We start from the raw sequence: 13,822 nt of genomic DNA, 5'->3' as shown, positions 1-13,822 counted from the left end.
TCATAGTGGGTAGTTCAATTTATTGAAAGTAGCACACAGAATTGCTTATCGGAAGGAAAAGACAACACTATTTACAGAACTCCTGCAATTCTTTCCATTTCTCTTAAATACATGAAGGACATTCTCACCATTTTGTTAGTAGCACTGATTCGGTGCTGGTTGTTATTCCTGTTAAGAACTGTAAAAACAAAACAAAAAAAATACAATAAAATAAAAAAAATCACTGGATGTTTGCTTGGGAAATCACGACGCTGTACATGTCATGTGCGATGATGTGAACAGAAGACAGATCAGTACTCACATTAAGGTTACTGTTAATTTTATTTAAAAACCAAATACTGGGGTGAGGGGGGGGGGGGGGGGGGGGGTGTCAAATCTTGTGTTGTGAACATACAAAATTAACAACTGATTGAAAAACATGTCAAAGTCAAATTAATTAAAAAAAAAAAAAAAAAAAACATAATTTAAGTAACATCTTCTAAAACACATTAATCCTAGTTTTAGTCAGTACTGTTAGAACTGAACGTGACAAGAAAATGCAATACTGAATGCAAAGTCACAGAACAAACAGCTCGAGGGTTTAGTTGGCATGGTGTGTAGTTGAGAAACACAGCTTCAGCGTGTAGGGGTAAGGCCCACCTACAAGACACGAAAAAAAGAACATTTTAAGCATAGAAGTAACAAACATTAAAAGGATTCAAATGTGCAATCTGGAGTAGAACAGAGATGCTCAGTTAATGTGACTAAATCAAAACTTACTGGGGTTTTTCATTTGATAGTGGTTCATCATAGCTAGGGCCTCCATGGCGTCATTGATGGATTCCCACTCCAGCAGGCCAGATGAACTTCGCTCACCTGTTCATGAACACTTTATTACCATATTACACAATACTCAAGTGTTAAAAAGCACTGAAAGCAGACATTTATTTAGAAGTGGAGCTTGGTTTGATTATCCAACACATGGATCACGTTTAGGACCCAACTCGCTGTTTCTGTGGAAACCGTCTGTGTGTTGAATATAAAGGCACTTTTGACCATACAGTTCCAGGGACTCTGAGGGTTAGGAGGATTGGGTAGCTCCAACAGGACAACATGCTTTTCTCGCCGGTTTCATTTGCAGCGCAAATAAGAACACTGAAGTAACATAATAGCCAGGTGGGAGAGGCGATCAAATGACGCTGTACTTCCTTTATCACGTATCAGTTCAGCAAACCCTGAGCTTCTCTTTCAGTCAGGTCCTTTAGTCAATCTCTCTGCATCTTAACTTTTTAAGATCTAAGAAGAGCTAAGTTAAGGTGAACGATAAGAGCTACTGTTTACGGCAGAATCCAGCTCTGTGTTCATATGTTCAACAAACACTTGTGTTCTTTGAATCAATCACTGTAAACATAACTCATAAAAGGTTCTCCTCATGATGAAAAAAAAATAATAAAAAAATCTAGAAATTAGTTCAACAAATTACGATTGGCCACAGGACAGGACTGGGTTTTTCTCCAACGGTTCCGGCCATCTGAAAGCCCCTTCGGATAGTGAGTACAATCGAAGCTGTGCCTCTACTGCATTCACTGATCTGAACCTCGTCTCTGTGCTTTAACGATACAGAAATACTGTCAGCGAAATTACTCATAGTCAGACTTAACGACTGTTTTCTGTTCCTATTCGCAAACAGCCTTCAGCTGCTGCTCAGCGTAAAAAGGAAGAGACGAGGCAGCAACTTTGCAGATGGATTATCAGTGAAAACATTTACTCAGTTTCAGTGACGTTACCTCCCAAAGCCCAAATAAGTGCTTCCACGCCTTCAACAGGTAGCACATGTGTGACAGACAGAACTGTAAAATATGATGACACTTTGTGCTATGATTGGCTGTTATTGCCAAATACAAAGAAACCATTAACAGGCAGAGGGCAGTTTCTCTGCAGAAAAGCACACTGTGCACGTTTCTACTATGATCCGGATGGATCATGTCATTAGAGAATATCCTGTTTAGTTTGTCTTCAACTTGATCAAAATCAAGATGCCAGAATCCACATTAAGAATACATCTCTTATGCATAAAAACTTAAGTGTTTATTATGTTTTATGTGTAATATTTTACTCACTCTTTCCAGTAAAAAGCTTCACACTTGAAGGAGTCTTAATTACGAGTTCATCACAGACCTGATTGGACAGAGACCAGTTTCAGTGATAATGAGATTGTTTTTATTGTGCCCACAGGAGGCGGGTTGCTCTCCTTACCTGGTTGAAGATCTCTTCAGAGATGTCGGGCTGGGCGTTAAAGAAATGCAGGACGTTACTGGGGTGCTGGATTCGGTTTTTGGCAGCCTGCTCTGGGGAGGTGAAGCGGTTGTTGCGGGATCCGTGGAAGTCCTTGAAGCTGCTGGTGTTATCCTCTAACTGGTAGCACTGTCCTGGTACGATAGCCTGCTGCTTGGACACACTGCAGGGAAAAAAAACAAAACACCAGAGGGGTTTCATCCCTACAGTTAGCACTACACTTTGTTTTTATTCAATAATCAATGCTTCCGTATTCTGAACTGTTTAAAGCTAATTTTTTTACCAAACATTAAGCTTCTGTCCAAAGAGGAAGTTGTTGTTGAGGTGAGTAATAGCCCTGTCCACCGAGTAACAATCACCCATCTCCACCATTGCGGCTCCAGGTTTACTTTTCATGAACTTGACCTGAAAAAGAGAAAGCATAAGGTTTGACATGATGTGTGTGAGTATTCTGCAGCTGTTTTCCATAAAACCTTTGAGATTCCACCATATTTCATTGATTCGTTTAATTTTACAGCATATTTCTTAAAACACAACTTAATAAACTTTAAATCTATTCAACCTTACAGAGGAAAAGATGAACATCGACTCTAACTTTAGGTGTCAAACAGCTTCACCAAGGCTCCAAACATTATGTGTGCGGCATTATTTCACTCACCCTCTCAACATTGCCATAGAGACAAAAGATGTTGAAGACCTTGTCAGCATTGATCTTAGACGGCTCGAGGCCATACACCATAAGAACTGGGGAGTCAGCATGAGGACCATATTCAGGAGGTGGTGGCCCGTATCCAGCTCCATACCGCTGGCTACCCCGACCACGGCCACCCATACCGGGCCCCATGCGATGAGGTGGAGGGGGGCCATAGGCGTCATCGTTATAGCTGTGATATCCGCCTTGTGGGCCAGCTGATTTAGAGGGAGAAACAGAAAAAAAAAAATCCAGATTTAACAGAAAGTATGCAGAAGAGACCGGTTGTTCTACCCATCATTCCAATATCCCAACGTGACATTTACCATAATCAGGTGGGTGGTCTCCCAGAAGAGCCGGCTGCCTCTGACGTTTGTTAGGGTTAGCATTGGGATCTGAAAATGGTAAAGTCCAATAGCCCCATTAAAACTGGCTGTTCAGCCACGTGCATCACATATGTGCCTCACACGGGCCACCACATGCTAAGGGACACGTTTGTGAACAACATGCAACAGAGGGGCCAGATCTCTTGGTTTTAAAAGTGTTCAAGAAGTCTGCAGGCTTTATTTTGCTAATCTAACAGATGACATAATGGAGATTTTTTTTTCAAGTGATTTTAGCTGTCAAAGCACTTATACAAATCACTGCCATCCTAGTACAAACACACACACACACCTTGTGAATTGTTCCAATTGCCTTCACCATCAGCATCTGTGCAAGTACACATATACACATGTCAAATCCAAATTAACATTGAAAATTAATCAAACTGGCAACACTGAACAAACATCTCTAGACATCCTAAACATTTCTATATTACGGACACATTCAGGAAGATCAAAGAGTAAAATATGCATCAATGCAGTGAAGAGCACCTGCCATTTTATTGAAAACTATGAGAACAGTTGTTACAAATCAGGATAAAGACATGGGTATAACACATCAGGAGTGAAAGACAAAGCACTGGGACTAATTACACTGTGGAAAGGAAAAATTAAACCAGACCTGTAGGCTGGCTTAACTTTGCAAAGAGAAAGAAAAATTGGAGATTGATACTAAGACAATTTGGTTCTAAGATGCTTTCCTGTGAGCTTCATTTAACAAAACTTAGTCTGCGTTCATCTGTTCTGTGAGCAACACTCTCCAACACCAGATCAACAACATAATTATGAATATTCTCATCAAAAATGTGCAGTTTGTCACAGAGGCAGTATGAATAAAGCTAAAGTTTTGAATGCAAACTGCTGGCAGGGAGGATTCTGTGCAACATCACATGATGTTTGTGAGATTTAAGGCCAGCCTGCTTAAATTGATTCCAAAAGTGTGAATAGGCACCGGGTTATAAAAGAGAGAAAAAATTACTTTCTGTACTTTAAAAATGCTTCTTATTATGCATTTCCTCAAATCAACTTAATATTTGAAGTTGTAGAGCTGCCACTGCCAAGATAACCTTGGGTAGTGGCTGTAGCTCAGCCAATTTTTGTTTTTCAGCCAATTCTTACCCATAAAGTATCCGTGGGCAAGAAAGTAAACCCCAAACTGCCACCAATGCGTTCCTCTCTTGTAAGATGCTTTGGATAAAAGCTGCAATAACCACAGTATTAATCAAAGTAGTGTCAACGACAGACTGCCACTTTTTATTGTATACTAACAGATTCATGGGGAACAAATGATCATTCGGGTTAAAGTAAAGCTGATCAGTTACATGAAAAAGATAAAAAAATATCTGATATGCAGGGATATATGCGCACTAGCAGATAGGATTCAATTTCACCACAGTGTGATGTATGGCACTGAGGCAGGTGTGACAGAATAGTTGCTTGTGATCAGTCTTGAATGACAGACTGCCAGTTGATTGCATGTCTAAACAAAAACACCAAGAAGCAAGTGAGGATGACTGGGAGTACTAGCTAGATGGGGAACTCAATGTTCCAACAATCCATACTTAAAATAGTTTTAAAAATGACATATAATCTAAAAATAAATTCTATTTTAGTTCAACACAGTGAGCAGAATCTAAAAATCCCATTATGGCCTTCCTTAAGCAAACAAAACCTATGACAAATATGTCACAATGTGTCATCAAGGGTGAAAACTTAAGCAGAGGTACAAAGCAGAATTGATAGCAGCTGTTAAAACAAAAAATCACATTTGGAAAATAAAATTCTGTCTTATCCGATACGACATGCCGGTAAATTAAAACCAACTGCTGCCATTACATAGATATTATCTAATAAGCTGCTGATGGATTCTGTTGAATACCAGGGGGCTTCGAAATCCAAAGCAAAGAAGTAAATCAGTCATAAATGTAGCAGATTCTTTTAAGGAAAGAAACCTGTCAGAAGAAATAAGTGGCTTTGCTGAAATGTGACTTTAAATCAGGAGCCAACAGCCAAGTTGTTCTAAATTCACATTCACTTTGAAATGTTCACCATCAAGTCAGATCATTCATTCATTTAAGTACTTACAGCACCACACATGAAGCATGGGACACAGTGGGCAGTCTTCAGCAGGGATGCTACCCGCCAACCTCTGCCTCCAGCCTCAACTCATTCTCCCTCTTCAGTGTTTTGTTTCTTCTTTCCTTCCTTGCATCCCCACCACCAGAGAGAAAAGTACATCCACAAGTCCATTGTTGGTTTTGGCTTGCTGCCACTCTGTTTTGAAAGTTGCTATTAGAGGCTCATTTCCATCTTACCGTGCTCTGACCACAAAGCAGGGCATTTGCACCATTTGAGAGTGGGCTGTCAGTCCACAGACACACTGAGCCAAACCTGCATCACACGGGAGGCGTTAAAGGCATCACTATGGGCCAGTGCAAAAAAGGGAAAAATGAAACAACGCAGAAACAACACAAGAACAGCACAGAGAGAAGAAGGGAAATGGGGAGGAAGGTACAGGGAAAAACAGAACACCAGTCCATAACTTCAGAAAGCTTTGGGAAAGGATCTGTAATCTGTTTGCCTCTGTGCTTGTATGCTTGACAGGTGTCTGATGGTTGTGTCTTCGTAGGCCCCCCTGTGGATATTTCTTCTCATGTAAAAATGGGTGCTCACATGATGCTTGTCTGTTTGGTTTAATAGATGTCAGCCACTTGCAAAGTGAAAAAGCATCTAGTACTCGACAATAAGTCACCTGGAATATCTGCATGACGATGTGCGGTCGTGGCGGCTCAGCTGTGTGTGGCCTCGGATATTCGGCTCGTTGTGTTGTCATGTTGTGTTCAGCACAGGAAGGTAGAGACGAGGAGTATTAGCATCTGACAGCAAGTGTGGCCTCTTTTTTTGTTTACTGCCCCAGTATGTGGTGTCATCTGTTCCCTGGTCGGGCTGAGTGTGTCTGAAAACTCCTCTGTTGCTCCCTGTGGTAGTGTTATGGCAGGCGCATCCCAAGAGCAAGGAGGTGTGACTTATGACCACACACTTGACTCCCGCCCTCATGATCAATGTGTTGTGTCAAAGTGGTGACTCCTCAGGACTCTGCAGATGCGATGTGCTGTACTGACAAAGAGGCTGCGGTAGATGCTTATCGACCTATCAACGTCAGACTGTGGTGGATATGCGAGGTGTCTGTTCGCATGACCTTGGAGAATTTCTGTCCCTCTAAATTGAAACGGTGGCTACTCTTTGCCACCAAAAATAAAATGATTCCCACGTCAGGTGGTGAAGATATGGGTGATGATGAACTTGGGATAAGGAAATGCCAAGTTGAGGTTTTGTTCCAGTATTTGGTGTCCCGCTGTGTCCGATGTGTGCCACAGAATTTACATTAGTTGAAGCCTTGATTGCTGTTCTACTGTAACTGTAAGGGCTGCTGTGTAACTGAAGTAAGCCCGAGTTAAACATGAGTTCGTACAGTAAGGACAAAAGGAGTACCTTTGGGTTGTTAGGTTGTACAAACTACAGAATACCAAGAAATCTAATAGGAGGACATTACGCCCAAACACATGTATGAAAAACCTGTAATGTTCATGTTGCTGTCCTGGCTGTGTACAAGAAACCTACGACACCTGTCTATAGTGTCTGTAAAAAAAATAAATAAAAGGTTCCAACAGACTACTGCACAAAAGTAAATCATGTGTCTGTAATGTCTAAAATACTGGGAAAAAAGTCTTCTCCGACAAGCAGCAAGTGCAATGAAGCCTCTGGCTTGATGAAGAAGAGTTATCTTACCAACTGGTCTGGTTGGCATTTAACAGTAGTTTTGTCATAGGGGGACTGAGAAGAATCTGTCACTACACAATAAGTGGCTTAAGTCCTTTTCTATAATTCCTTATCATTCTTAATGTTGTAATTTCTGTCTAAAAACAGTTTTCACCCCCATCACATCTTGCACAAAGTGATAAATGAATATCAAAACAACTTCAATTTGTAAACACTACAAATACTGATTTGAAACTATGTAGATGATACAATCAAGTGTATAGTTGTATTATACTGTAAGTTTTACATTAAAGGTCCAATGAAATGCTACAACTATGGTTCAGGATCTGTGGTTTCACATATATATGTTTCTATAAAACTGCACAACATTGAGTACATACATATGTGAAATGTTCATAACAAAAAAAACTGATGACAGATACCATCCAATGCAGTTTTTATGCAAAAAGCAGTGTTTCAATGTGGTTTAAAAACAAAAAACAAAAAAAACATGTTTACACCTGCTAAAACAAGCCAATTACAGCCTTTCCCAGTGTGAGTAGTTGCAGCTTCATCATCAGTGCTCTGAAGGCAACAACTTACTGGTCCAGCATACTTATATCTTCCAAGAGAACACAGGGGTCCACTGTTATAGCAATTATGATGTAAAATCCAAAATCTCCCAAGCACTGCTTCTAAGGATGGATTTACCACTAGTTTGCTCTATCTTTAGTAGAAACTTAGAAAAGAAGACTGGCTTGTTAAACAAAGAGTTTACCAAAGTACACTCAGTGTAACCTAAACTCACTCTGCTGAGATTAAATCGCTACTACTAACAGTGGAATGATCATGTTTTATATTTTAGTTTATAGTTGTATATCCTTGTTAGTGTACACAGAGTGTCTCCCACAATTAAAAATTATTGAAATTACTTGTCCTGTGTAATGGAATATAAAACATATAGAATAACTTAAGTATCATTGAGGCAAAGTGGATAAGTTCAAGTCAAATCAAATAATATTAGAGTTCAGTTTAGTGTTGTCAAATATTTTTTTTAACCTGCTGCTATAATCAGTGTGTGGCTAATTACCGTAAATTCCGGACTATAGAGTGCACCCGAATATAAGCCGCACCCTCTAATTTTAAAAAGAAAATCCATTTTGTACATGTATAGGCCGCATTGGATTATAAACCGCGGGAGTCCATATTGTAACTTGAGATATTTACACAGAAAGATGTTATACGTAAGGATTTTTAAACTTTTAATTAAATGCATATGGTAACATAAACAAATACATACTGCAAATGCTTTTTTTTTTCCTGAGCACAAATGACCAATTTACAATAATTTAGCAGTGTAAGTGTGTTTGCTTTATCATACAATTTCATTGGACCACTGTGAACTATCCATTAATTTTATTAGTCTAATGTTATGAGGCAAAAACATCTATTAGCTGCACCATAATATAAGCGACGGTGCTCAAAGCCTGGGAAAAAAAAGTAGTGGCTTATAGTCTCTGCGCATGACTAACTGAAATTGCCAACAATTAGCCACAGTTGCTAATAACCTCTGAACCTCAGGGAGAACGCTGATGCAACTCGTTTGACAGTAAACATTTAATATTTGTGACCACATATCCCTTCACCCAGATCAACCCGTTGTTAAGACCAACTCAAACACAGCGATACATGAGCATTTCTGCCGGTGACAAACATTTGAGATCTCACAGTGTCATTTCATAGGACCTTTAACTAAAGGTGTGTCTTGTAGCCGTACAAGGCAACTGGGCTGAGTAGTGCAACATCCAGTTTAAGCTATGATCAAATCTCCACCATGTTTAACAGAAAACTAACTACGGTGTGATATACTCTGTTTTGTTACCTGGATTAGAGGAGGCAAGGATGTGAAACTGTGCAGCTGTGACATGCTTTACAGGGAATGTGAATGTTTGTGAAGAATAGTGCATCGGCATATATTACTGTGATGGGTGCTCTGTACTTGTCACATGCATGAGTCTGTAACTCAGGTTGACCGCAAGGTTGCTCCTCATGCCCTTACTTTGCGCCTGCTGTGTGGTGAGAAAAATGCATGAAGACTGTGATGGCACCTCAGGAATATTGCCTTTGAGCACTGAATCCATTCATTTGTGATCAAAGGTAATATCCCTGAAGGCAAAGAACCCTAAACATCCCATGTAGTAACAGAGGAAAAGAAGAAGAAAAATGGAGAGGGAAGGAGTGGGGGCTGCATGTTACCTTGGCCACTCAGGTTGGGGTTTGTGTAATCCCATGTGTCCTGGTCGTTCTTGAAAACATTAAGGCGTGCTGGCTGTGGAAAGGATTACATTGAAAAAATGATGTAAAATTTGTGTGCTGCTGCCGACATCTGATGTTGATCCTTATGGTATACCATCGTAAACTCACCTTTGCATATTCAATCTTTAGAGTGCAACAGCCAGAATAGATGTCTGCTCCATTTAAAGAGGCTTTAGCCCTCTGGGCGCTTTGGACCGAATCAAACGTGGCCACAATGAGTTAAGGTGAGGTCCGATTAAATGAAAACATCTGAAGCTCAAGTAAAATCTCATTTAGTATGTTAAAATAAAAAAAGAACGTAACAAACAACAAGACAAATATTGAAAAGGATATTCGACCATGGCTTGAACACCATTCTTTCTGAAGATGACAATCCTCTGTACAGGACCACAGTTGTTACAAATGGTGTAGAGCACATCCTGGAAGCACAAACATAGATTTATAAAATACTCCGGTTCAGCATTAGCATGAGTCGCAATTTAATTTCAAACATGCAAAATCAGTGCTACGAATCCTGAGTCTTAATTAATAGAAGGCAGCGAGGAAAGAATAGATACTATTTGGGTGATTTATTGGCAATAGAGCCTGTGACTACATGGTAGTTTGTCAGCACTTACTGACAAAACTGATTCACTTTACTATTCATGTGTCAATCATGGATCTTATGGAAAGTCAGCGATTCATGTGCCGTAATCTAATGAATGCACGTGTCTGGATTTGTGATAATCCATTTGGGACACACCACTACATCAATTATGCTGACATATTATGCACATTACCGTGGTGATAGGATAGATGGGGTTTATGATTGTGAGCAGCAGCACATTGTTGACGCTCCGGGTGTCATCTGAGTCTCCTGGCCTGGAGATCTTTTGACTAGTGGAGTAATTGATGAAGGCGGGATGGCCTGCAATGTAAACTTGGTTCTCTGCTGCGTAAGTAACAGCATTACAGGAGCCATTCATGTCCTCGTACTCCACCAGGGCCTGGCGCTTCTTGGGCATCATAACCACATAACTGTAAAGACATTATTCCAAAGAATTAGCACTCAAATAAGCTACTCTTAGTTAACTGACTTGGAAGTGCAAAAAAATTAAAATAAATAAAAAAAACAGGTTGTTGCCTTTAAGAATGAAAGAAGGATTGTGGATCTCCCTGAAACATTGCTGTTATGTTGGTGCCATTGTATAAATGTAATTTGATCGAGTAATGCAAGGACCTTTGGGAATAACCAGGAAAACCAGTTGTCAGATACTTTCTTTTGATTGGTGTAGCTGAAAATGCTGCTTCACAGTATCTTAACATCCTTGCAAACATTTGATGGCTTTCTGTCAACGATTGTGACTATGTAATTATCAATATTAAAGAAATGGTTACATAATGATACCTGTATAAATCTGTCTGTTTAGCATCGACAGCTCATGGGCAGATTGACAGCTGTCTTTAAGTGACAGTCCAAATCAATAAAACCTTTAGCTCAGCATAGCCAATCATGTTTTTTACTCTTTACAGACATGCTGGGTATGTTTAACATAATTTGGAGCAGGATGTGGGCATAAATTCATCCAGGTAGCAGTTTCTGGCAGAAAAGAGCACTTAAATGTTTGTGTGTGTATGGAATTCTTAAGGAGTATTGTTACAAGATGAAACCTCCTGTAACTGAGGGTGGAGGATCAAAATAATTAACCGCCAGATTTATTAAGCAATCCTGACTTAAATAAATAACTCAACCATGGAGTCAACCAGTGCATTTTAGGATGTGTCAACTATCATCACAACCATTACCTTAAGACAACAGTGGTAAGGGTGTGATGTGTGAAAGGCTTTACCAGACTATTACAACGGTTCCTTCAAACTTAAAGAATGTCAGTCACTGAAACGAAAACTTCAGTGCATATGGTTAAAATTAAAAACAATCATGGATGCTCTGCTGTTACCTGATGGCCCCAAACTCCTGCAGGGCTTCCACCAGGTCAGCCTCCATGACACCGTCTACCAAACCCCTGATGTGCACCACCGGGGAGGGCAGCGGTTTATGAGGGTCATCGTAACTCTCCTGAAACAGAGACACACAATATGACGATAACACACTGATGTTGTAGAAATAACGTTATTAGCACTAGAAAAACGGTTTGAAATAAAAGGTAGTTAAAGTAAATGAGCCGTTTTCTATGTGGGGCGTTACAACATTAATATAAACATTAAATGTTAACCTAGAAAGTAAGACACTTTGTGATTTGACTACATAAAGTTATACTTTGCACACAACTGAGTAATGTGTTGCAAAATAGCTTGTCACTAATAAATTAACTACACTATGTTACCACGCACAAACCTAGCTTATGTTAGTTAAGGCTAGTTAGCCTCTTCGTTTTAGCTAGCTGCAAGATATCCCATGTTTTTTACACTAAATTCTGCTCTTAGACCAGCAAAAACTAGCATATTTTAGTCCAATGATACACTTTCTTCAAAGGCAATAAGGAAACCCTCACCGTTGTCATTCCTCCGTCTTCAGTTTTCTGTCTTTTCGTTGCTCTGCCGCCTTCTCCGTAGTATCGGCCCGCAGCAGCAGCCATGTTGTCCTGTCCCCTTTGCCGGGCTGTTGCTGCGTTCCGGTTGCGTCAGGAAAATCGGGTACACAGATGCATTATCCATGGCTGTACGTCTTAAATCTCAATTTACTTTAAAAATCTAATCAGTTCTCCAGATAAGCGGAGAATATAAATAATCACACAGTTGACTCTGGACTGAATTGAGCGGGTATAGCAAACGGGTAGATGGATGGAAACGGTATCTACCTACCGTTGAGTATTAATTGTATTTTTTCTCATGACGGGCAATGAACGCAGCAAGGGAGCGTCACACAGTACACGGGTGACTATTGGTCACTTCACTCTGTCAGTTATGTCAGCGATGCAGGGCATACATGGGGCAAACTAGATCTCGTTTGAAGGGAGCCAAATCTACGCTTGATCACTGGCAATACCTGTATATTGCGTACAGGTTGGATTTCTGTTTTCTCTGAATTAATGAATATATATTTTTAACTTTTATAACATATTTGCAGACCTTGCTGATATTTAAAAAAAAATCTGCTGATATTACAGCTGAAGTAGACTTTAAATACAAAAACCTCATGTAAATGAGAAAGATTCTTAAAATAACTATTGTACAAGTACGAAATCTGCTTCTTAGTATGTAAACTGATTGGGTTTTTGCTAATTTTTCAGCGGATTTTTCTAAAGCTGCAAACTAACATGATGCAGATTTTCATGTATAATCCTTTTATATGTACATATAATGGAGGCTGAAACATGAATACCAGATCACCTGAGTAGAATGTAAACAGCCAGGCTACGGAATGAATACAGGTTTACACTGTGCACAGATATGGGTAGGAAATATTTCATGAAAGCAGAATTAGACAGCTCTGGGTGTGTGTGCCTCAGTGACTTCTTGTGAAGACTGAAGGTTGCTGGAAACTTTACATCTTCACTATAGTTTTCCAGAAGAGGCCACTGGGTCACACCAAAGACAAATAAATACTATGGACATCTGGTCATTTTAAAAGTGGATACTGTAACTTTGGTCCTCAAAAATTCTCACCAAAAAGGGAGAGTTTTATCAGACAAGGTGTTTATCTCCATTTCTATTTATTTGATTAATTTCAAAGTAGTTTTCTTTCTTTTTCAGCCTACCGAGTGACAAGAGGTGGGGAGGTCTTTCTATTTGCTCTGTTGCCTGTTGGTCATTACTGGATCCTTATCAAGGATACACTAAGACTAGCTTTGATTTTATTGCTCATGTTGTGCAGGCCGGGTACAAGAACACACCAAACTTTAGACGTGTACAGTTTACATTATACAACTTGGTTTTTCTCACATACATGGCAGCAAAAACATTGACGCTGTAGCCCTTTTCACACACGGGTTCTGCCTTATTGGCACAAAAAAAGACATCCTTGTTAATCCACTGCTGTTTCTGGTAATTCACATATGCCAAACAGTGCGGTTCAGTACTGCATCAGTGTGTGCTTCCACAGCTAGATGTCGTCACTGAATGAGCTAAGAAAAGTTTTAGCTACATGAGCTTAACTTCATTACAATTTTGTGTACTTGCTGCTGAACACAATTTATTTGTGGTAAGGAGGGGTGGTAATGGTAATTTTCGCTAACTTTTGTTATAACTAACTAAGTAACTTTTGATATTTTTAACATTTTCCCTTCTACAAAGAGCACCTTTAACACAATGACATCAATGATCTTAGATCTTACTGACCATAAATCGGGGAAGAGTTATAAGGCTGTTTCCAAACTGTTTGAAGTCCATTATTCTACAGTGAGAAAGATGATCCACACTTAAAGACAGCTGTCAATCTGCCCATGAGTGAACAGCCAAG

At 39.7% G+C, this 13,822-nt stretch overlaps 1 protein-coding gene across 1 annotated transcript; it reads right to left on the bottom strand.

The window, feature by feature from the left end:
• On the bottom strand, positions 1-12,096 carry hnrnpl (heterogeneous nuclear ribonucleoprotein L). The gene is made up of 14 exons (XM_072374319.1): positions 11,916-12,096; positions 11,361-11,479; positions 10,203-10,440; positions 9,757-9,842; positions 9,532-9,628; positions 9,364-9,436; positions 3,641-3,676; positions 3,292-3,360; positions 2,933-3,183; positions 2,558-2,679; positions 2,236-2,437; positions 2,100-2,157; positions 760-855; positions 1-639 (listed from the first exon to the last, which is right to left on the bottom strand). The coding sequence occupies exons 1-14, from the start codon at positions 11,997-11,999 to the stop codon at positions 581-583; spliced, it is 1,590 nt and encodes a 529-aa protein (XP_072230420.1). The 5' UTR covers positions 12,000-12,096; the 3' UTR covers positions 1-580.
• Between the last annotated feature and the right edge of the window lie 1,726 nt (positions 12,097-13,822).

The sequence above is a fragment of the Leuresthes tenuis genome, unplaced genomic scaffold (genome assembly GCF_036924035.1).
Source record: "Leuresthes tenuis unplaced genomic scaffold, fLeuTen1.0.hap1 SCAF_21, whole genome shotgun sequence".
Classification (NCBI taxonomy): domain Eukaryota; kingdom Metazoa; phylum Chordata; class Actinopteri; order Atheriniformes; family Atherinopsidae; genus Leuresthes; species Leuresthes tenuis.
The sequence above is the reverse complement of the archived record's forward strand: the minus strand, read 5'-3'. Positions and strand labels throughout refer to the sequence as shown.

Bases quoted from the DNA above. Each gene is read 5' to 3' on its own strand.
- hnrnpl (XM_072374319.1), bottom strand. From the start codon at position 11,999: ATGGCTGCTGCTGCGGGCCGATACTACGGAGAAGGCGGCAGAGCAACG. The intron at 9,629-9,756 runs ATATCCTTTTCA...CATTGTGGCCAC, and splicing joins GGTGTTCAAGCCATGGTCGA to GTTTGATTCGGTCCAAAGCG. The intron at 3,677-9,363 runs GTAACATGCAGC...GTACTTGCACAG, and splicing joins CCCCAACCTGAGTGGCCAAG to ATGCTGATGGTGAAGGCAAT.